The following is a 25,632-nucleotide window of genomic DNA, read 5'->3' as shown; positions in this document are numbered from 1 at the left end:
TAAACTCACTTTCGTTTTGGGTTCCTAATTACTCGTAATTACTCATGTGAGAAGGCTAAAAAAGTGGACATTTATGCTTTGAGGTTAGTGCGATGTAGTTAAATCCGACTTCCGATTTCTAGTTAACTATTTTTTAAGGTTATTTCAATGCATTTGCATCCAATTCTGATTTCCCGTTAATTAATCTCTGATTTTAGTTTAATGCAGTTGCATCCAATTTTTGGTTTTCCGTTAATTATTCTTTGAGATTAGTTCAATGCAGTTGCATCCAATTTCCAATTTTATGTTAATTGTTCTTTGAAGTTAGTTCAATGCATTTGCATCAAGTTTTCAATTTTCCGTTAATTATTTTTTGAGGTTAGTTCAATGCAGTTATATCAAATTTATAATTTCCCGTTAATTATTCATTTAGGTTAGTTCAGTGCAATTTCATATATTTTTCAATGTTTCATTAATTAGTCTTTGAGATTAGTTCATTACATTTGGATCCAGTTTCCGATTTCGCGTTAATAACTCTTTAATGTTAGTTCAATACATCTGCATCTAGTTTCTGATTATTTATACTTTGATATTAGTTTGATACAATTATATTCGGTTTCTGATTTCTCATTAACTATTCTTTAAGGTTATTTCAATACATTTGCATTTAGCTTCTGATTTCCCACCAATTATTCTATGAGGTTAGTTCAATGCAGTTGCATTCGGTTTTTTATTTTCTGTTAATTATTTTTTGAGTTAAGTTCAATGCATTTGCATTCAGTTTCTGGTTTCCCATTAATTATTATTTAAGGTTTGTTTGATGTATTTGCATACTGTTTCCGATTTTCTCTTAAATATTTTTCAAAGACTTACATCCAATTTCTAATTTCTCGTTAGTTATTTTCTGTCGTTAATTTAATGCAATTTGCATAAAGTTTCCGATTTTCCGGTTAATTACTCTTTGAACTCAGTTATGTATTTGAATCCAGTTTCCGATTTCCTTATAATTATCCAATGTAGTGTGTAATACCAACTTCTACTTATCCATCTATAGCGTCCTTGCAAACATGACATAAAAAGTAAATTATGCTTAATTTACTGTGTGGGATCATCGAAGATTATCTAGTTCCCGATTTTTCGTTAATTATTCTTTAAATTATGCATGACTCACTATGTGGAATCTTCAAAGATTATCTACTAACGGGTGTTGTTATATTAATTATTCTGAAAAATATTTACAAATATGTAGAACTATTATATATTAATATTATATTGATCACTCAACCAAATTTCTTATAACGTGAAAACCTCACTCTCCATTAAAAAAAAAAACATTGCCTTTGATAAAACCCTTCAACTTCATTTTGTTGTTAAATAATAGAAATTTGATTGAAGTTTTGTGAGATTGCCTAATAAGGCGAAGTTCATATATATTAAAGCTACTTGAATAGCAAGGAGTTCCCAATCATACGGAAAGAGATAAGATCAACACCATTTTAAATGCAAAACTATACTTATCGAGATATTTCCATAACATATAACCCAACTATATTTTGAGGTTAACTCAATGCATTTGTATCCAGTTTATGATTTTCCGTTATTTATATTTTGAGGTTAGTTCAATGCAATTGCATCAAATTTCCAATTCCCGTTATTTATTTTTTGAGATCAGTTCAATGCAATTGCATCCAGTTTCTGATTTCTTGTTAATTATTCTTTTCGGTTAGTTCAATATATTTGCATCCAATTTCCAATTTCCTGTTAATTGTTCTTTGAGGTCAGTTCAATGCATTTGCATCCAGGTTTCGATTTCACATCATAATTATTCTGTGAGATTAGTTTAATGCATTTACATCCAGTTTTCTATTTCTCGTTTATTATTTGATAAAGTTGCATTTGCATCTAGTTTTTGATTTTCCGTTAATTATTATTTGAGCTTAGTTCAATGAGTTTGCATCCAGTTTCCGATTTTCCATTAATTATTTCTTAAGGTTTTGCATCCAGTTTATTTTTTGAGATTAGTTAAGTGTAGTTGCATCCGGTTTCCAATTTCCCGTTAATTATTTTTTAAGATTAGTTCCACTCATTTACATTATGTTTCCAATTTATAATTAATTTTTCTTTGAGGTTAGTTCAATGCAGTTGAATCCAGTTTCCGATTTCTCTTGAATTTAATCTTTGAGGGTTAGCTCAATGCATTTGCATCCAGTTTTCAATTTTCCAACAATTATTTTTTTATGTTAGTTTGATGTATTTGTATCCAAATTTTGATTTTCTGTTAATTATTCTTTGAGGTTAGTTTAATGCAATTGTATATATATTCTAATTTTCTATTAATTACTTTTTAATATTAATTTAATGCTTGCATTTGCATCCAGTTTCTGATTTCCCGTTAAATATTATTTGAGATTAGTTCAATGAATTTGCAACCAGTTTCGATTTCCCATTAATTATTTCTTGAGGTTTTGCCTCCAGTGTATTTTTTTAGATTAGTTCAGTGTAATTGCATCCGGTTTCCGATTTTTCATTAATTATGTTTTAAGATTAGTTCCACGCATTTGCATTATGTTTCCAATTTATAATTAATTTTTCTTTAACGTTCAATGAAGTTGCATGCAGTTTCCAATTTCCCGTTAATTTAATATTTGAGGGTTAGTTCAATACATTTGCATCCAGTTTCCAATTTTCCGACAATTATTTTTTTATATTAGTTTGATATATTTGCATCCAAGTTTTGATTTTCCGTTAATTATTTTTTGAAGTTTGTTTAATACAGTTGTATCTATATTCCAATTTCTCTATTAATTAATAAGTCAATGTTTTATCAAACACTAAAATTGTATGATTTGTAATAGGAAATTAGTTTATACAAATCACCTATTTTTTAACAATTTTTTTTATTTGACTAAATATATAAGAATTAGAAGTTGGAACACTAAAAATATTTGATTCGTAATAGAAAATTACCTTATACAAATCACCTAATTTTTAACATTTTTTTTATTTGATCAAATATATAAAAATTGAAAATACACTCAAACTCCAAATATAAAAATTAGAAATACACTCGAATTCTCAAAAGAGATTCCATGAAATTGTAGGCTATTAGAAAAGATTATCTCTCTTATTAGATGCCACATAGGAAAGAGAAAATCCTCCTTTAAAAGCCTCCGCTTTAGTATATAGATAGTAGATAGCAGATTATTAACTAATAGATTTGTTAAAATAAAATAGAAAAATATAGAAATTATTAGTAACTTAATGATGGACACGTGGAACACTAGGGGCACTGGTTGATGATCTACCAGCACGAACAAATTCGGGGATTTTTTTTTTTCTCCCGAAAATGAAAAATGCCAATAAAGGGATTTTAGGGGTGGGGAATGCAGTTTAAATTGAAAAAACTATATTGGCTTAAAAATTAATGAATACAAGCCGCCCTGAGTTTTAGAAACTATCCACTATAACTTGAGGCAAAAAAAAATTACACCATGGACCAATATCCTTTCTCTCTTTAAAACAACTTTCAGGAGTCGATAATTTAGCTAGTAACTCAAACCAGAAAGAAAATAAAACAAAGCCCAAATCAAATACATTACTAAAAAATACCCAAATAATCATTTAAACTAAATCATAAAAGATCAAAGTTTTATAGTGAAAAATTCAATTGGTGAATTAAGAGTCTTGTTTTTGAAAAAGGAAAATAAAAGGATGCTCCTTATACTGTAACAGTGAACAAATAGAGCTTCAGTACAACAGCCAAGGCCAGCTGCAAGGCTGCAAGTTTTTTAAAAAATCAAATTTTTGTTTGTAGTATATATGGTTTGTTCTTAATATATGCATCTCGAGAAATCTAAACAATCTTGAGAACATCCTATGTCTAATGAAATTTAGAGCAAGGATCAATTTGTAATAAATCAAAATATTGTACTGCTTTGTAATTAACTTTGTGTCCAAAAATCAAGAACCACCCACTGTGCAATAATAGATTTAGATTTGTTAAAATAAAATAGAAAAATATAGAAATTATTAGTAACTTAATGATGGACACGTGGAACACTAGGGGCACTGGTTGATTCTACCAGCACGAACAAATTCGGGGGATTTTTTTTTCTCCCGAAAATGACAATGCCAATAAAGGGTTTAGGGGTGGGGAATGCAGTCATTGAAACTATATTGGCAAAAATGAATGAATACAAGCCGCCCTGAGTTTTAGAAACTATCCACTATAACTTGAGGAAAAAATTACACCACGGACCAATATCCTTTCTCTTTTTCTTTCAGGAGTCGCTGAAAAATTCAATGTGCTCCTTATACTGTAACAGTGAACAAATAGAGCTTCAGTACAACAGCCAAGGCCAGCTGCAATAGAAAGATCCCCAACACAATCAAGAACCACCTTTCACCAGCAGACATGATATGTGCTCGGAGATTAAGGGCAACAAATGTTGCTGACATGAATCCTGCAACACCTGCAATCACCCATCTAAACTCTTCCACAGGAACAACGGACAAGCACTGCATTCACATCCATATGCAATAGGTTATTACTATTATTAATTAAAATATTAAAATAAAAAAAAGAAAAAAAAAAAAGAAAGAGAAAGAAAAAGAGAAAACCATATGCAATACGAACTCAATAAAGCCATGAACAACACAAAACTATGCCGAAATTCTATAAACATGATGCAGGATATGAAACACCTAATCTGTTCAGACAAAATTACTTGAACAATAGTTGGGGACAAACACGACGCATTTTTAGCCTGCCTGCCTGCCCACTCTGTCCCTCCAAAGCAAGTGTCTTTTTACCTGTATGTTATGTTACTAGAGTTGTGTGCACCCCCCCCCCCCTCAATTGAAGCAAATATTCATTAAAAGCAGTTTTCTCTGGTCTATATCTATCGTAACCGTTCTGCAGATATTTCTGTAATCCACTATAAATAGATAGCAGTAACAGGTTTTCTAACATGATGAAATTTCCTCATAAACAGATATGTTCATGCTGTAATTTATAAAGGAAAAAAGAAAAGTGAAACTCTATGAACTTACCGAGGCAGGAATGAAGACAAAGAGGGAGTATCCATATAGGCACAACAGCTGAACCAGACCGGATGGTGCAGAGAAGTATTTAAGGATAACATACAAGCAAAGAGGAACAAAAGTAGCATAGCCATAAAACAAACCAGCCGACCATGTGATCATGTTAATGTCATAGTCCCAGTCTTTTTTCTGCAGCTTGTGTGCCACGTATGTGACAAAAGTGCCAATTGCAGCTGCTACGAAGATTAAGGTAGTGCATATCCAGAATGGCCCGTACCTGCTCAGTACATATGTACAAAATTTTATGGCATGCCCCACAACCATAAGAAACAAAACAGAGATAATATATTATCAAAATTAATAAGAAGATCGACAGAGATTTCACAACGACAACATAGAACATATGGAAAAAATTAAATTATAAACTCTCTTTATGTCATTGTAGCCAAAATGAAAAGAAATAGATATAAAATTGTCATCTCAATTGTACAATGATTTCGTAAACTTGGGAAGAGTCTTGCAAGATTGTACAATAAACTCGTAAACCTAGGAAGAGTCTTGCAAAGATAACCCTTTGATTCCGATCAACAAAACTTGAAAGACAACACTTCAACACAAAAGATCATTTTCTGTTTATCCTTTTAAATTTTTTAATCTACAGTTCTACACCAATTAAGTTGCAAAATAACTGTTAGTTCTTTTCAGATAAAACAGAGACATATTGTTAATAGTAATTAAGAAAGCATAGGATGCAAGGCATGTACAAGAAGTAAATAAAAACACAAAGAAACCAAAAAACAGCAACCGAAACTAGGTGAACTCCAACAACCAAAACAAAGATTCAAAACACAAAACTCCTAAAAGGTGTGTCCCTCCATGTCTCTCATATCGTCGACCAGAGAAGTATCAAGCCTATGATCAAAACATTGTTCTCTTCTATAGATGTCGCTGTACCATTAAAATGTCTCTTGGTCCACTCCATCCATGGGCAATACATGATCGCACAAGGAATGATGCTCCACAACTTGGAACCCTTCAAGGAATGAACCCTAGGAAACCAGGATTCCAATAGATCCTTCACCGACCGGGAAGCTACTGAAACCACTTCCAACTGACAGACAAAATAACTCCAAACCTCCTAAAAGAAGTGATAGTGGATGAGAGTGTGACTATCACCCTCGGAGGCTCAGACATAGATAGGGACATAAATCAATCATAATTTTCTTTCTCCTAATAAGGTTAGTTCCAATCAAGAATGTTATCTAGTGGTTTCTTACAAGTTACAACTAACAGAAGGCTTTTTTTCAGTATTTTCTATACTTCAAACCTCCATAGTCTTCCCTATTACCCTTGCCCAACCTACATTCTATGTATGCTATTCTTGCTACTCCTACTAGTTAAGTTGTCATTATCCATAGGCATAAAACCTATGTTAGAAACTTTTGTACCGTCCACCAAGCTCTTTATCTTTAGGTGGGAGCACTGGGGACATCATCTTTGAGTGGAAAGGCTAGTGCTCGGACCTTGTCATAGTTTACTAGGATATCCACCCTATGATTTTGCATACTCTTTTCCCGTAGTAAATATATCTCAATCTACAGACTTAAAAGTAAACTACAGTCGTTCAACTAAATATCTAAAACTGTGCTAGGCCAGTCAATTTCCCAAGACTATGGTGTGATGGTTTCCTGAAGAGTAAATAAACCCTAAAAACTATAAATCACTTGCCAGCTCCTATAATACCATTAGAAATGTTTAAATTTTTTTATGACTTCTCCTGAATGTCAATTCCTACTTTAAATAGAAACTCTTAACGGAAGTCATGAAAATGTCAATCAAGATAATCAAGTTTCAGTAGCATAAGATGACTACAATCTTTAAGACACTAACAGCGGTCACAAGCGTATCCGTTGTAAGTCTCATTATGCCACAGAATGAAGTACAAACTTTAGTGTATATGCTATATAGAGGTAGTCTTGACAGAGAGAAAAAGGGAGAAAGTCGTTTAGTTAGAACGACCCAAATAACGACAATCACTCTAGATTTTCACGATAAAAACCCAATGTGGGCTCCGTTCCAAGGGAGATAGAAAACGGCAATTGTTCAAGGTATTTTATACATCCAACCACAATAGTTTCACACTTCCACAGATTTACTAATATTCCAACAAACGTGTCAAACTGCGTTACTAATATTTCAAAAAACATGCTAAACTGCCAAAGAGTTGAAAATCCTAGGTTAAGAGACATATAAGAAGTTAAAATAAGCTCAGTACAAAACTAAAATGGTAGGTGCAAATAGGCAGTGAGTGAAGCTTTACTTAAAAGATATCAAATGTTTGATTTCCAAGAAAAATAAATAAATAAAACATGCCAAAAGGAGATGGTGCATTGGTGCTACAACATGAAAACTACTAATAGAATAATGGTCTATCATTAGATAAAGTACATCTATTCAAACAACATTGGACATACAAATGGACCAGGATAACTTACAAGTCTGGGTTGGTAGCAGTCTTTTCAGAGAAGCTTCCTCTAAATGGAATGAGTGATTCTTTGATCCTGTCTAAAACATCTGAGGTGTCGACATCAAAGAATGGCTTGTAAGCTGCCACTTTAAACATTCTCAGCCAACCTCCAGACTGAGGTTCATCAGAACTACCACCAGGAACTGGTTTTGAGAATGAATCTACGAAATTTAAATTGCAAACACAAGACACAATAAAGATGGATGAGAAAATGTCAGTGCAATCAGCCACCGTACAATTATGAAGGCTGCAATATAAATGTTATTTGAGTACTAAAAGACACAGAAATTTGTATTGCATCCAACACAGGTACGAGTGCCAAAGACACTTACCCCTCTAAATCTGAGACACAAACTATTATCACTACTTAAGAAATAGAATAAACACAGTGTTTCACAACAGTCTCTGCCTCATTTCCACAACTATCCCCAGAAAGAGAAGTCCTTTAAAATATTTATCTTTATAATATTTCTGAGTGGGAGTCCACAAAGCACCGACAAGAGGATGGGTTATAGTTTTCTTCTACTGTTGCTTAGTTGTTTCTGCAATTCTTAAGTTGCCCATTTGTTCTTGTAGTTTACCAGACTTGCATTGTAATTCTCTCATTTTACATAAAAAATCTATTGCTTTATCGTAACCAACAAAAAGTGTACATAGCATTTGCAATAGTCAAAGTTGACTATAACTTTCAGGTATAGCAAATGCAAATGGCTAAGCATATGATCGCCATGAGACAACCAGCAGCAAACCATCCTATCAGACTACAGGACTAACAATATAGTTTGACTTCTGAAACAATACAAGAGACTATTTTTAGTTGTATAACAATTGTTGATTACTTGCAGAGTGTTATATTGGATCAGTTGTATAGCTTCAGTCTAATGTTTTTAAGATAAATGAAAACGAAAATCGTTGTATAAACACTAAGCCAATCCATGTTTTGGAGTCGTAATTCGCTGTACTATGTTTTTCCGAGACGTTATGTGTATATATATATATATATATACCTCAAAGTATGTCAGACACTTCGTGTTAGTGTCGGATACAGATACATGTACCCGTGTCAATCGATAACATATTGGAACAAAAGGTCAGAACAATTAATTAAAACTTGAAACATTCATGAACAGTACAGTGTGCACAAGCATAAAGAGTGAACTACAGCATCTAACAGGAAGTATATTATTACAAGAGAGAGGGAGAGAGACATGAGACTGCAGTGACAAATAAAGGTTAGTATTCCATGGTAATTCTTTCTATTCTCTGCTGCTAGTTCTTTTCTTCATTCTCACTTTTTTCCCATAACAATTGGGGGCGCTAATTCGCTAAAATTAGTGTTTGGATTCGCAAAAGTACCCTAAATGGGTACGGACGAACCGATACGGGAAACTCAGGGGGTATGAACGAATCTGGTAACTATGCGGTGGAACTTCAATTCTGGATTCATATTCAAATGATATCAGCAATGCAGGTGCCAACCTTTGGGTGATGATACCAGAGGTCTGGAGCTCGAACCCCGCCAGTATCAAAGAGTTACTTATCTCATTTAAAACAAGTTTGCCAATCAATATATATATATTAGCAATTAAGTAACAAGTGACCCAAAACAGCTTCTCCAGGGCATTCAACTTTTGGCAGGGGAGTAAAATAACTGATCAATGAAGTCGGTGTCCAACGTTCCAAAGTAACCAAAGTGTAACAGCAAGTATCTATTAAACGCTCCCCATATTTGGAATGTCTAAACTCTAAAAATTACTTCTCAAAAGTTAATATAATCTCATAACAATGGAACCAACAGCTCTAGTGAAAGGCTGAGCACCATGGTAGTTCATATTTTTTTCGTTTATCATTGGATAAAACCAGCATTTGATTAATCTAATAATACAGCTCTGATTGCCTTATGAGAAGTAATCCTAGAAGTTGTATAAATCGATAGAACACAATCAAATGTAGTATCATAAATGAAAGAAAAAAAGAAAATGTAAAATGTGATACATACCATCTGCATCGCGAGGAGGGCGATATCCACCAGAGATTTTTCCTTGTGCTTCAGACGGCGGAAATGTTTGTAAATTGGAATCTACAAATAACAACACAGTACACACAATTAACACCAAAAACATACATGCAAATAAATAAAAAGAGAATTAGAGAAGTGAGAAAAATGGGAACCTGTAAATTGAACAGTTGTATGAGGTGGATCTGAAACTGCCTGCAACAATTTAAGAAACTAATGAATGAAGATTCCAACTGGGACAGAGAAAGAGAACGAGAAAACTTAAAACTTACGGGGACAGATCCAGAAACTTTCTGGTTGTCGAGACTGGTGTACCCCCCGCTCGACATCATCTTTTATTATTTATTTATTTAACCGTATGTGTATCTCGAGGTCAACTTCTCCTTTCTTCTTCTTCTTCTTCTTCTTCTGTGCTTTCTCTCCTGCTCTAAAAACAGATCTCCTCTCTTTTTGTTTTTTTCTTTTCCGTCTTTCTGATTTTGTGTATGGATCGGAGGCCCAAATAGATGTCGGGTTAGCCCAGCACATAAACCAAATAGCAGTGGGGACGTGGTAGGTTTGAATTCGCTACGGTTATTTTATTGCCAACTTGAACCAACAATCTTAAGACTAAGACGTACATCTATTTATCAATAACACTAAGACTAAGATCTATACCATGATTCTTCTATCAATCCATAACTACGTATGTGGTAAATGTGAAGAAGTAAACCATTATTCCAACAATAATGAAAGAAGCTAAGTATCTATGGGAATTTCCCCCGTTAAGTAGTCATGCATTACAATAGTGTCCTCAAATAAACCATTATTCCAATAATAATGAAAGAAGCTAAGTATCTATGGGAATTTCCCCCGTTTAGTAGTCATGCATTACGATAGTAACCTCATTATCAATCCACTACTATACGTCACTCATCTTTCTAGGAATCCAAAATTTCGTGAACCAAATTCAGCCTTAGTGTAGTATGTGGTGCTTAGACCCTCAGTAGTAAATTGGTTTGGGAAGAGAATTTTCTAGGAACACAGTTACGATAAAGTATGATGCAACCGCTAGTCTTCTACTGGGCTATGCGTGTTTTTTAGTTGACTTGTTCAGTTCATTTTGGTCCCTGCAGTTTGTTATTTTCTTGTTAGCATATTTGTCAAGAAAATCCTAGGTTTGAATTGTATTTGATCCAAATTAACTTCCTTTTTGATACCAAGAGTCTGTGGATGGTTTGGTTCCTCTTCTCCATAAATAAGCTAACATTAAAATGAGAAATGATAAGTGGCAGTCATGGATGGGTAGTTGTACAAATCTGATATGGGTGGTTCTGGAGAAAGCATTTGTTCCACTGCTACTGCACCTAGCCACTCAAAGATTTTACCCGTAAGTCTAACATGTTAGGGTTTACCAATACCAATCGATCCCCAATACACAGATAATTTGTACATGAACCAACTACTACTCCAGACAAATACTAAATATTCACTACAACCAACCTAATATGCCCAACTCTCTAAACAACTATTAACAACAGATAATAATGCAAATAAAAGAACAAGCATACCACAACACAAAGATGTACCGTGGTTCGGCCAATGGTGCCTACTTCCACAAAAGCTAATCCTTTTATAAAGTAGGAAGGACGATTACAATCACTCCTTTTCAGTCTCTCATCTTACTAGATCACTCCTCTCTCTTTACAGGTTTTTCTCTCTGCAAATGTTATCTCTCAATCTTGATTGCTTTCAAGATTGGGTTTTCTCTCTCTTGTGTTGCCTTGGTTCGTGTGTTAGGTTTTGCCAAAAACCCCAACTTATATTGCAAACTCGCGGTTTCACAAAAATATAATTCGCAAAATAAAGGTATATGGCTGCCTCTCTAAGAAGGCCAATGTCGAGCGACGTGCCCTCAACAACCGTTTAGCGACTTCCATTATTACAATGGCTGGCTTTGGTTTATTTTTTTCATCCTCTTGTGAGGGATGACTCCAACATGACCTGCTCGTTGAGATCACATGCTCTTTGGCTAGATTTGTTTGTAATTTTAAATTGAAAACCGCTTGCTGGCTGTTTTAATTATATAACTTGTCATTCCTAGATTAAAGATATAGTTTAATAACGAGTGTATAGGCTGTTTTAATTATATAACTTGTCATTCCTAGATTAAAGATATAGTTTAATAACGAGTGTATGGTTCGACTGAGTTGGAATTGCTTCATAGGAGCTAGCTTTTGTATTGTATTGATAACGTTAATAATGAGCAGAGAAGGGAGCCCGAGGTTGTAAGCCAGTTGAGATTGACGTACACACTGCCATTCAATTAAGTTGAATGGAGATTTCTGATCAAAGTTCTTTTTCAACTAGGCTTAAATTGAAGTTGTTGTTTATGGAAATTTTTACTGCATCTTACAAGCTTCTTTTCTAAGAACATATATGGTCGGCCGTTTGGTTCTTTTAAATGCTGAAATGGTTCTCAAACATATCATCAGTGAGACAGGATACCTTATACTCTTTTCTCTTTGCAACTTCTGCCTATTTTCTTTCTAGCCGTAGTTCAGTGGGATAAGGTTTTCACTAGGTTCAAAAACATCAACTTCATTCAACAAGCTATCCATCTTCGTATTAGCCTCCTGTATATTTTTCAATCTTTCAACCAGATAAACAACCTTGCTTCTCGATGTTGCATGCCAATCGGGATCCCAGTCATCATGTATAGAATTTATTACAAATAAAGGAAAGTAATATGAGAAATAATAACATATAACTTTGTCATTATTTTTATAAAAAAAAAAGGCCAAAAATCAAATGAACCTATTTATATGAGGGTTGTAACTCAATAAGATCCTTGGACACAAGCCATTTTGGATTAGGATTTTCTGGTCGAGCTAGAGTTTCAGGAGACTGCATTTCATACAAGTTCCCACAGCCAGGTAAAACACATTTCTCGCTATCCATCGCAACACAATCAAGACAATTCAAAGAAGATGCATGCATGGTGTTATGACTAGCAAATGACACCACTCTTTGCACCTATAAAAAAAAGAAAGAGTCATGATCTGGATAAATTTGCAGACCATAGAAGAGACCTTAGAGCCAACTCTTACCTGAAACAATTCCCACCATCCTGAAGAAAGATTTTTATGAAGACATACTCCTCAGAAAAATGATCCAGACCTTGTTCCACTAGAACATCCATTGTTTCCTGAATATCATCTCCAACTTCGGCTATTTTAATATGTCCAGCCACACAACATGATAACCTCACATTTCTAATTAAGATACTTCGGAACTTCCACTGCTTAAGGTTCAATATACTCTCAACATGCGAAGGATCACTCCAGTCAGCCATTAAAATGTTCCGCCGAACAGTAACTACTAACTCATTGTAACTCCTAGCATGCTCTTCCATGAAATCAACAAAGACCACCTTCCTGATTCAAGGAGGAATAGTTTCTAGCATTAATCATGCATCTTTGAAGAAGCTGTAACAACCGGGAACGACCTTCCTCATTCTCTGCCTCAAAGGGCCGGAGAATCCCAGCCTCCCACGATTTTTGATTCTGCCCATAGGCTTCTTCATGAAGAAATTTGAGTAAGGGCTAAAGATGTGACACTTGAATGTTTGGAATAGTGGGTGTTGGTGTCCTAGTTAATAGCCACCGATTTGATGCTGTAAAGAAGGTTGCCATTTGGAATTTATTTGTCAAGTTAAAACTTGAACCAAGTGTGATAAATTAGAAAGAGAGAGAGATTAATTTTAGAGAATATTTACTTGATTGATTTCTATAGAGATTACAATGGTTTATATAGAGATTACAAGTTCCTAAAATAGAAAACTAAAATAAGAAATATCTAAGATTGGTACAAATATAAAGCGCGAGTAGTATCACAAATAGTACGTATACGCTGGCACAAGTATGCAAATGAGAAGCACGGGCTGCTCGTTTGGCGTTCGATGACCATGATAAATTAGAGAGAGAGAGAGAGAGATTAATTTGAGAGAATATTTACTTAATTGATTTCTATAGAGATTACAATGGTTTATATAGAGAGTACAAGTTCCTAAAATAGAAAACTAAAATAAGAAATATCTAAGATCTGTACAAATACAAGCGGTGCGAATATTGCAAATAGTACGTGAGGCGCGAGCGTGCTCAAAGTTTGCAGTCAAGAAGCGCGGGCGCGCTCTTTACTCTAATGTCTAGAATTACTTCTAATACTATTAGAAGCAATTCTAATAAAGTGTGTGTCCTTCATCTAGCATTATTCTTAGCCAATGTACTTGCATGAAGACACTTCTCTTACGAGGTGCCCATTCTACACTCGAACGGCTAAAGGTGGTTATCACAATATCATAATCCCATGCCAGGCTTTTGTGATCGGTTCAGACATAAACACGCAACTGACCAGGTCTAACGTGCTTTAAAATCTGGGTCCTCCAGTGATCAACTAAATTTGTTGGGACAACAATGAGAGTTGCTCTCGATAAATATAACTTGAATAAGTCTATAGGCTTAGTGAGAGCAATTTGAAGAGTAGCGGCGTCAAAGGCCAGATCTTTAAGGGTACGTGGGTAATACCATCTCACAGTGCCCTTTTCAACCTTCCTAACGAGACCGAATGCTTGAAATATCTTATGATATGGATGGGTGTGACCAGAAGAAATGGAATACGTGTGCAAGACTAGACGCGTCAAACCAACTGTTCCCATTTCCAGAAGTTTGTCTTCTGACCAGTTTAGACAACCAAGTTAAGGCCTTTATCGTTTCCATGTTCATTAACAATTACTTCTTTTTTAGCACACCTGTGAAAAACAACACATTCTCCTCATTACCCTCAGGTGTTCCTTTGGTATAGAAGCCTGGTAAGATGGTTATGGATCCTTTGTAGTCCCAAGATTCCTCGGGGTCAGCACAACAATAACTGTTGGAGGATACAGAAGATACTGATGTTGATTTCTTTCCATATGCAGATTATATGATTTTGTATTGTAGAAAAGTGTAATCTCTATGAATCAATAAATATGGTTACTGTCTATTCACAAGACAAGCCTTTCTACCCAATCTACTTGGTATCGGAGCCATCTCTATTCCAAATCACAACCGCCACCACCACCATTTCCTTCCTTAACACACCACCTCCATTTCCTAACCACAACACATCAACCACTTTTCCATTTTTTTTTGCTTCGACAGTTTTTTTTGGTGTTCGGTTCTTTGTATTGTGTTAGGTGAGTTTTCTATTTAAATTCGTTATATTCTATGTTGGGGCTATTGTGGTGATCCAAAAGCATGTTTTTTTGGTGGTTGGATTTGTTTTCCGTTTTGCCGGTTCTTCGTGCAGCACTATTTTTGGGCATCTTGTTTCAAGATAGTCTTATTTGGGGTTCCTCCCTCTTATTTTTATTTTTTGGTTGTTGCACAGTTTTTCGCCTTTGGTAATACAGTAGCTTCTTTCGGTGGCTGATCTTCTTACCGATTTTTAGTACAACAGGATTCATATTTTTTTTTCCGGTTCATAATGGCCAATGAGACTGTATCTACGGTAGTTGCAGATAGATCATCTAATTCGTTAATACATCATCGGATTACTAATTCATTGCTTAGTGGTAGTAATTTTCCTGTTTGGTCACGCTCAATTAATTTATTTCTTGGTGCTCGAGGGAAGACTGGTTGGTTGCAAGGGAAGGCACCAAAACCAACAGAGGCTACCAAATTGGCAGAATGGGACACTGACCGGTGTAAGATCTTAACCTGGTTATTTAATTCTATGGAGCCTGATATTTATGAATTATTTATGTTTTATGATACGGTTGATGGGTTATGGACTGGGTTGAACAAGATGTATGCACATTCTCGTAACCAAATCCGTAAGTACGAAAGTTATGGGCACGTCACTCATGCTAGTCAAAAGAATGACTCGGTGAAGGTTTATTATGGAAATCTTAAGAAGGGATAGGACGAGTTAGCTCATTACAAGTCTCAATTTCTGGCCAGTATTTCTGGTATGACTCATGTTATTGCTAAGGAACTCCACAAAGCGTCGGAAGATGAGCAGGTATACCAATTTCTTTTGGGTCTTCGAGATGAGTATGAGACCCTTCGCTGTCAGATTTTGGGTACTTTTCCACTACCTTCTCTGAGTGAGGCTTATGCTATGGTAGAAAGTGATGAACGTCACCGCCGTTTAAAAGTCACACAATCTTCAGAGACACCTACTCCCATTGATCAGATGACATTTGCTGTTAATTTCGGATCCCGGTTTCAGGCTTCTTTTGCTGGAACTTGCAAAAAGGAGCCATTCGTTTGTAATCACTGTGGGAATACGGGACACACTAAAGACTGTTGTTTTAAACTGTATCCGGAGTTGAGATTTAAGATTGGTTCTCAGAACTATTCTAAGAACCGTGCTCCTTGTATTGCTGCAGTGGCTGAAGCATCTTTTGAGACTCCATCAGATACACCTGCCGACATTAATCAGCTGAGTTCTAGGATTGATCAGCTTTTCACCATAGTTCAGAATTCTCATGTCCAGAATTCTACTGTCCCTTCAACTATGATTGCCTCAGGTACTCTTACTGCTCTTCATGTTAGATTGGATTCTGCTAAACCCACATGGGTTCTTAATTCAAGGGCTAATGACCATATGACTGGTGAGTCTAATCTTTTTACATCCACTGTATCTATTGTCTATCGGTCTGTATGCCTTGCTGATGGGTCATCTACCCCTATTCTAAGTAAGGGGGCGGTTTGTCTTTCACCATCTATTATGCTTTAGTCTGTCCTGCATGTGCCAAACCTTTCCCTTAATTTGTTATATGTTAGTCAGTTAGCCAAAAATCTCAATTGTGCTGTCATTTTTCTCTTTGACCAATGTTTTATCCAGGATCGGAGTACGAGGATGATTTTTGGCATGGGGTATGAGCGTGGCAGACTTTACTATTTTGGGGAACCTCCACCGGTCACTGCCTTGCAAGGCTCTGTGTTGCTAGCTTCTGGCTCTTATGTTTTCTCTTTACAGTCTTTGAACTTATAGCATGCTCGCTTAGGACATGTTAACTTCCAGTATCTTTGTTTGTTATTTCCCGAATTAATAAAAGCTTGCAAGTCTCATAAGTTTCATTGTCACATTTGTGCTTTGTCTAAGCATACTCGTTCTAGTTATATTTCTAGAATGCATCGTACTCCCTATGCATTTGATCTTGTTCATTCTGATGTTTGGGGACCACCTCCAATAACATCCTAGTCAGGACACTACTACTATGTCACTTTTATTGATGATCATACCAGGTGTACTTGGGTTTATCTGCTCAAGCAAAAATCTAAGGTTCTCTCTTCATTTACCAATTTTCTCAAAATGGTTAAGACCCAGTATAATGTTACCGTTAGGGGTATTTGATCTGACAATGCCAAAGAGTATGTTTCAAATGCCTTTGTGTCTCAACTTAATCAACAAGACATTCTTCAACAACTTCCCAACACCTACACACCTGAACAAAATGGGGTTGCTGAAAGAAAAAACTGGAGTCTTATGGCAATCGTTCGCTACCTTTTATGAGGAATAAATGTTCCCAAATCTTATTGGCATATAGCTATTTTGACTGTTGATTATCTTCTTAACCATACATTGAGTCGTGTTTTGCATAATAAAACCCCCTTCCATCTTCTTCATCCGGATAGAGTCTTATTCCGGATAGCTCCCAAGGTGTTTGGATGTACTTGCTATGTCCAAAATCGTAGTCCAAGTCGAACAAAGTTGGATGATAAAGCAATTAGGTGTATTTTTCTGGGATACACTATCTTCTCAAAAAGATATCGTTGTTATGATCCCCACACTCGTAAGGTGTATCATACCATGGATGTGACTTTCTTGGAGGATACACCATTCTTTGTTCCGAAACTCTATTTTCAAGAACAAGATACCTTTATGGACTCTTCTTTTCCACCTGGAAATGAAAACTCTATCCTGTTTGTCCTTTACCTGTTTTTGATACTAATTCACAGGTACTTGAGCAGCCTTTACAGGAAGATGTTCGTCATTCCCATGTTCCACCCCTGCCAGACTCCTCTGCTCCTAGTGCATCTTCCCCAAGTAACTCTAGTCCTGTTTATGAGTTTATTACATTATCTAGTCCACATGTTACTCCTCCTCCTCCTCCACCACCACCACCACTTCGTAAGTCTTCACGGGATAGGCATCCAACTGACTGTCTCATTGTTACCTGTTGCACTCACCATCCTATTAGCAAGTTTGTTTCTTACCAGGGACTACCTGGCTCTTATCGGGCTTTTCTGGCTGCAACGTCTTCGGTTTCAATTCCGAGATCAGTTTTTGAGGCCTTGCGTGATCCCCACTGGGCTACTATAATGCACTGTGAAATGGAGGCCCTGGAACGGAACCATACATGGGATATGGTTTTCCTGCCACTCGGTGAGAAAATAGTTCAATGCAAATGGTGTTTTCTATTAAGTATTTGGCAGACGGTACTGTGGATCATTACAAAGCTCGATTGGTTGCCAAGGGGTTTACCCAGGTTCCTGGCAAAAATTTCGGTGATACATTTGCTCCAGTGGCAAAACTCTCTTCTGTACGGCTTTTGATCTCATTGGCATCTTCTTATTCTTGGCCCCTATATCAGCTGGATATCAATAATGCTTTCCTTCATGGTGATCTAACATAAACTATTTATATGGATCCTCCACCTGGTTTTTGCAGTGAGGGGGCGATATGCTGGGAAAGTGTGTTGTCTTCAGAAATCTCTATATGATTTGAAACAGTCACCGCGTGCGTGGTTTTCTCATTTTAGCCAGGTGGTGTTGTCTCTTGGTTTTAGTCACTGCCAATCTGATCACACTTGCTTCATTCGAATGAACAAGTTTGGACATCGTGTCCTCCTTCTTGTGTATGCTGATGATATTATAGTTATAGGTGATGATATATCTGGTATTGCTCAGGTAAAATCTGATTTGAGTAAGGCATTTGATGTGAAAGATTTGGGGCTCCTTCGCTACTTCTTAGGTATTGAGGTAACACGTTCCCGACATGGGATTTCTCTATCTCAGAGGAAGTATATTCTAGACTTGCTGAAGGATACAAGCATGTTAGGATGTAGGCTAACTTTGTCACCTATGGATCCTAATGAAAAACTCTCTTATGAGTCTGGAGAATTACTTAATGATCCATCTCAGTATCAGCGTTTGGTTGGGAGATTAATTTACTTGACTAACACCAGGCCTGATGTAGCCTTTGCGGTTAGTGTTGTTAGTCAATTTATGCATGCTCCCCGTACATCTCACATGGATACTGTTTATCATCACCTGAGGTATCTCAAGTCATGCACAGGACTTGGTTTGTTCTATGCATCAGGTAGACAATCAGGACTGTCTTGTTATACAGATGCAGATTATGCTGGTTCCAAGACAGATAGACGGTCAACATCTGGTTTATGTACTTTCTTTGGGTCACACCTGATATCTTGGAAAAGTAAGAAACAAAATGTTACCTCCAGATCTTCTGCAGAGGCTAAATATCGTGCAATGGCTCAGGGAACTTGTGAGCTTCTTTGGTTACGTTCTCTCTATGATGAGTTAGGATTTCCAGTGGGGCCTTCTTCAAAGTTGTTTTGCAATAACAACTCAGCTATCATGCTTGCTTCTGATTCCGTACTTCATGAGCGGACGAAACATATTAAGGTAGATATACATTTCATACGAGAGAAGGTCAAAGCTGCTATTATCGTTCCAGTGTTTGTTCGATCTGTAGAACAAACGGCCGATATGTTCACTAAGCCAGTTGGACCCTCATTGCTCAAGAGTTCCATTGTCAAGCTGGGCTTGATAGATATCTTCGCTCCAGCTTGAGGGGGTGTGTTGGAGGATACAGAAGATACTCATGTTGATTTCTTTCCATATGCAGATTATATGATTTTGTATTGTAGGGAAGTGTAATCTCTATGAATCAATAAATATGGCTACTGTCTATTCACAAGACAAGCCTTTCTACCCAATCTACTCTGACAAAATGGATTAGTGTTCATGGTGCAAAACCAAGCTGTGGAGGTATTTGGTACAATTCCCTCCAAAAGCATTCGCCACTTGCCACAAGAATCACATTAAACCTAATTCTCATTTAACTCAACTTGAACACTACCGCACTTATTAGGCCTACTGGTTTAAATGATTACTAGGTTTTCGCTTTTGTTGGCTACTGGTTTAAATGATTACCAGGTTTTCGCTTTTGTTGGGTTGAATCTAACGGTCATTAATCGCTAGTACGTGCTAAGAGAATCTAACGGATAAATATTATTGTGCATGTCAACATTAGAAGTACACAAGTAGTAAGGCTGTCAACGGGCCGGATCGGAATAGGACACACCTAGGTCTAGGCTCGACCCAAATCATATTTGATATTTTGAGTCCAAGCCCGGCCTAGGTCCTATTGGGCAAGTTTGGATTCGGTCCAGGCCTAGGTCTGTTAGCAATACATGGAAACTGTTATTTTTTTCTAAAATTTAATCAAATTTGTAAGTGGCAAGAATCGAACACACATCTCGTGTGTGGCAAACACAATACTAACCAATATGGCTTCCAATTTTTTATATCAATTTTTAATAAATATAATAGATATATATATTAATAATATTATATATAAAACACATAAAACTATTATAGATTTCGGGCCATTATCGGATCGGACATAGGTATGTCTAGACCTCGCCCAATAATCTTATCGGGCTAAATTTAAAGTCTAAGTCCTTATCTTATCGGTTCGGATTCAATCGGGCTTCGGGCTTGTCCCGGCCTATTGACATCCCTAGCAAGGAAAGAGAGTGCATTGCAGAGGAGAGAGAGTATGGTAGGAGGAAAGAGAGTGTTGTACGGAAGGGCAAAAGGGTCAAAGACCCATTGAATTGGTCAAAATTGAAAGGCGTGGCCGGTTGGAGAACAATGTGTATTTATCATGGTTGAATCAAGTAAAAGAGTGACACCTGTTTCAATTTTCAACTAGTACATGGCCTATTCATGCATTAGGTACATCAGTTCATAGATAGGTTGAAGTATTTACCATAGAGATCATGATGTTAAGTGAAGATTGAAATCATTAAATACATACATTAGGTAATGGTTTAACTATCAATTTGGCCAACGTACTTTACAGGTTTTTTCAATTTGGTGACCAGGTTTTTTTTAGGCTCCTAAAAGGACCTTAAATCAGGCTTTCTCTTAAACGGACTAGTCTATTTACGGACATGTGTCTTGAACAGCTTATATAGTGTCTTGAACAGCTTATATAGTGTCTTGAACAACTTTTTTAATTTATGTTTATATATGACACTATATAAGCTGTGCAAGACATTATATAAGCTGCGCAAGACACTATATAATTAACATGTCTGTAAACGGACAATCCGTTTAAGATAAAGCCATGACCTTAAATAATGACCAAATCTAAAACAACCCACAATTTCACCTACAAAATGATTTAAAACCTAATCTTTTGTGCATATGATCTACTAACCACAAATAATATCTCTACAAAAATTCAACTTGTTTGACAATTTTTAACATTGGCAAAAGATGATTGCAAAAACTAGACATTTCTGGACTGTTAGATATTTTTTCAAAAATTGACAACTATTTTTATCTAAGTTAGAGGATATCAAACGAGTTAAATTTTTGTAGAGATGTTCTTTATGGTTAGTAGATCATATGAACAAAAGATTATGTTTTAAATCATTTTGTAGGTGAAGTTGTGGGTTGTTTTAGATTTGGTTCTTATTTAAGGTCTTTTTAAGAGCCGGGCATATATATAATGACATGTAATATATAATTTTGTAGGCTAAGTAATGACACGTAATATATGACACGGGTATATATATATAACCTGAAGAATGGCACGTAATATATATATATATATAATGACACGTAATATATGACACGGGCATATATAAAGATTTTGTAGGCTAAGTAATGACACGTAATATATATAATTTTCAATTTGGTGACTCTGTTAATTCGAATTCTAATCTTTCTAACATAGTCAAATATTTTCTGATGTGGCATATTTTTTTTCTTCTTTCGATAATTACATGTCATTACTTAGCAAACCGTGTGTACTCCAACAAACTGAGCCCAGATTTGACCACGTATCTTAATTGAATCGTAAAGATTTGAACACGTGGTCTTGTTGCATTCTCTAATGTTAACAGATCCAAAAACAACAACAAAAAACAATAAGTGTTGTCTGAGAAAATAAAAGTAGGGTTAACAACAAACTAAAACTAAAATCGTGAAATTGTGAAACTAAAACTGGGAATTGAAAGTGGGGAATCTAGAAATCGATAACGAAGCATGTGAAGATGGAAGGTTAACCGAGAAAGAAACATTGAACAAAGTACAAATCGCGGTAATCGACAAGTAAGTTTACTTTGTCATTTTGATATTTTATGATAACAAATGTGAAATTAAGACAATAATCTAGGGTTGAGACAGATATTTGTTAAAATAATGTTGGTGTTTCATGTTAATTTGTTAAAATATGGTACTTTTGCCATTGGTAGAGGGGTTTTTTTTTTTTTTTTTTTTTTTTTTTTATGGTTTGATAATAAATTATTAAATTGTGATGTAGTTTCTTTTGTGGGAGCATTATGAAATATTATATTGTATTTATGAATTGGTGTTTACTAATTGCTATGTTTTTTTATTTTTTAATAGACTGTTTTTTATTGCATTGTTGTTCATTAATTGTTTATAATATTTTTGTTCATTGTTTATAATATTATTGTTTATTATGAACTTTTTTTGTCTGTCAATGAGCAAGTATGTTATTGAATTGAATTTCTATGACAAGTTTGAGAGAATTCCTGAGCTTACATATAGTGGAGGGCTAGCAAACTATTTCTTTGATATTAAACTTGAAATGGTGTCATATTTTGAGTTAGTTGATAAGATCAAGGTGTTAGGTATACAAAGATGCACTAAAATGTATTATCTGTTACCTAGTAGTTCATTAGAGGGTGGTTTAAGAACATTATATGATGAAGTTTCAACATGTCAGATGGTGGAAGACACATTAGATCGATTATGGAGTTGTTTCAATTTTTCTTGAGCATGGTGTTGAGGGTGATCCCTTTTTTATTGATACACTGCCAGTTGAACCTTCTCAGACTCATCATATTCATGGTGATTGTTATAGTAAGGAAGGTGATAGTGATACTGAGGATTTGGATGACCAAAGGGCAGCTTATAAATTTTCGCGAATCGAGGAAAATGAAAGTGAGAGTGATGATGTTTGCTAGTTTGGATCATTTAACTGATAATGATGAGGAGTTAATAGAAGTGAGAGTTAGGAAAATGAAGTACGTCAAAGCAAAATGTTAGTCAGGAAGTGGCACCCATATCCCAAACTAGTCTAGAGCCACCATGTGAACCTTCATTTGAACCTACCCCTCAAACTCCACCATTTTCTGAACCTCTACCATCATTTCAATCTCCACCATCATCTAAAGCTCAAGCTCAAACTCAAACAAGTTCTGAACCTCAAGAAATCTTAGAAACAGGGTATGATAGTGATATTCCTAACTATCTTGAGTACATTAGTCCTAATACTGAGTCTAGTGATGAGGATGATGCTAGCAGAGTGGTGAGAAAGCAACCAAGTTACCCCGTCTACAATTTGAAGAATGATATGTTCAAGGTGTTACCAGTTGTAGGCATGAGATTTGCAAATAAAGATGAATTGAAGGACTGTTTAAAAGCTTTAGCAGTTAGTAAAGGGTTTCTCATTCATTTTACAAGGAATACAAAGAAATTTATACATGCCAACTGTGCTGATGGGTTCCCTTGGAGAGTGTGGGGAAGCAAAATGCAAGGAGAAGACGTCTGGCAGATAAAGACCTTGGTTGATAAGCACAAGTGTGTTAGGGTATTCCATATCAGGGTTGCAAATGCAAAATTTCTTAGTGGTATATATCATGATAAGATAATTAATAATCATATGTGGAGGTTGAGAGATTTTAGGGATGATGTCAAAGAGAAATACCACTTGTATGTCATTTTGACTCAGTGTTATAGGGCAAAGAGAATTTCATTAGGAGAAGTTGATAAAATGTTATAAGAACATTATAGCAGTGTATGGTACTATGCCTATGAGATATTGAGGTCCAATCGTGGTTTAACTGTCAAAATTGAAGTTCACAATCCTTCTTCTAATGTGCAAACAAATGCTGACAATGAAGTGCATATTGAGGTTGACAATCCTGGTCCTTCAATGCAAGCTCATTTTCTAAGAATGTATGTGCGTATTGAGGCATTGAAGAAAGGGTGGTTAAGGTGGTGCATGCTAGGTTATTGGTTTAGATGATTGTTTTCTCAAGGGTTTTTGTAAAGGTGAACTTTTGGCTACAGTTGGAAGGGATGGAAACAACCAAATGTACCCAATTGCTTTGGTAGTAGTTGAGGGGGGGACCATAGATTCTTGGTCGTGGTCTATACAATTGTTGATGAATGACTTGGACATAATTCAAGGTGCAGGGATTACACTAATTACAGATCATTAGAAAGGGTTGGTCCATGCTATTGAACAGTTATTGCCAATGGCTGAACATAGATGTTGTGTCAGGCACATATATGCAAACTTTAGGAAGAACTATAGAGGGGCTCAGTTAAGGAGCATGTTTTAGACCGGAAGCTTCTAAATGTGGAACTTAAGAGGAGTTTAACATTGTCATGGATGAAATGGAGAGTATATGTCCACTGGGGCATGCTTATTTGATGAAGCAGGGGCCTCATAGGTGGTCTAAAGCTTTTTTTCTTGCATCCTCATCTTGTGAAACTGTTGAGAACAACATCTGTGAGTATTTTATTAATGGTGTTATTATTGAGGCAAGAGCTAAACCCATCATTCATATGCTTAAGGACATTATAATCTATTTGATGGGTAGGATGGAAAAAATAATAATAATAAAAAGAAAAAGGCAATGAGCTAATGGCATGACAAATTGACTCGAAAGGCAAGAGAAAAACTAGAGAAGAATAAGGTGGAACACTACAAGCGGGCAACATATTCTGTTGGTGATTACAAATTTGAAGTCAAGTTTGGTTTGGATGGGTATGTTGTTGATTTAAGAAATAGGTGTTGTTTTTGCAAAACGTGGGGTTTAAGTGGTATTCCATGTTGCCATGCAGTCAGTGCAATATATTATATTACTGATTATCCAGACAAGTATGTTAATCCATGTTACTTCTTGGAGACTTTGCATAGAGCATATGATACATACATACAACCTCTTAATGGAGAAAGAATGTGGCCAAGATCCAAACTGGCTATATTTTTGCCTCATATAAATAGGAGAATATCTGGTAGACCAAAAAAGCAAAGGAGAAAAGAGTCACATGAAGCTGAGAAGACAACAACTCATGTTTCTAGAGTTGGAAGGAGAATGAGCTGTATATACAACACAGTTGGTCATAACAAGAAAACTTGTTCTCAAAGGCTAGTCATCGATGTAAGTAGTAAAAATTTCCACTTTATAAAATATAACTATTAAAGACTTTTATTGTATTGGCACAAGTTATTTTATTTTATTTATTTATTTATTTTGTTTGGATGTGTTAGAAAAATGACCAAGGTATGGACAATGTACCAACCAGTGTTTCCAATATTGATGAAGCAGTTATGCACAATGTGCCAGTTATTCAAGAGGATTTTCTAGGTGGGTTTACCAGTACAAGATTGGATGTACCTTCCAAAAGAAGACATAAAGAACTTGTAAGGGCTGCTTCTAGTGTGCATGTAAGTGGTGTATTCAATATGCCAGTAAGTGGTGCTTCCAAGACAAGAACAAGTGAATGTGTAGTGTTGTAATGTCATAAACATGTATGCCATTTCTTTTATGTTTATATATGTACTATAATGTATTTGTTAACTTTATTATATAGTTAGATGGAGTGGAGCCCTCAGCTAGCTAGAAGGGACAAAGTACCCCCAAGGTTATGGAGTCTACCCTTGTGATTATGGAAGACAATTCTCAAAACAAGCAGTCGGAAGTCAACAATCATCAATATCAAATTAAATGGGGTTA

The 25,632-nt window shown here is 35.7% G+C and overlaps 2 protein-coding genes and 1 pseudogene across 3 annotated transcripts; 1 reads left to right on the top strand and 2 right to left on the bottom strand.

Moving 5' to 3' along the window:
• Window positions 1-4,185: 4,185 nt before the first annotated feature.
• LOC147493848 (uncharacterized) lies at window positions 4,186-10,165 on the bottom strand. Of its 2 annotated transcripts, XM_086565661.1 has the most exons (7): window positions 9,839-10,034; window positions 9,722-9,761; window positions 9,549-9,629; window positions 7,518-7,710; window positions 5,032-5,299; window positions 4,379-4,497; window positions 4,186-4,295 (listed from the first exon to the last, which is right to left on the bottom strand). In XM_086565661.1, exons 1-7 carry the CDS (start codon window positions 9,896-9,898, stop codon window positions 4,199-4,201), a joined length of 858 nt encoding a protein of 285 aa, XP_086421787.1. In that variant the 5' UTR covers window positions 9,899-10,034; the 3' UTR covers window positions 4,186-4,198. The 2 variants fall into 2 exon arrangements, with proteins under 2 accessions (XP_086421787.1, XP_086421788.1); XM_086565662.1 differs by having other exon boundaries at window positions 4,186-4,497; window positions 9,839-10,165.
• Window positions 10,166-12,094: 1,929 nt separating this feature from the next.
• LOC147493847 (F-box protein At3g54460-like) lies at window positions 12,095-14,323 on the bottom strand (annotated as a pseudogene).
• Window positions 14,324-15,071: 748 nt separating this feature from the next.
• On the top strand, window positions 15,072-15,509 carry LOC147493846 (uncharacterized). Its single transcript, XM_086567959.1, has one exon. It carries the CDS (start codon window positions 15,072-15,074, stop codon window positions 15,507-15,509), a length of 438 nt encoding a protein of 145 aa, XP_086424085.1.
• The last annotated feature ends 10,123 nt before the right edge of the window (window positions 15,510-25,632 follow it).

Source organism: Coptis chinensis, chromosome 6, assembly GCF_015680905.1.
Source record: "Coptis chinensis isolate HL-2020 chromosome 6, ASM1568090v1, whole genome shotgun sequence".
In the NCBI taxonomy this organism is placed as follows: domain Eukaryota; kingdom Viridiplantae; phylum Streptophyta; class Magnoliopsida; order Ranunculales; family Ranunculaceae; genus Coptis; species Coptis chinensis.
This window is presented reverse-complemented; position numbering and strand designations above follow the sequence as displayed.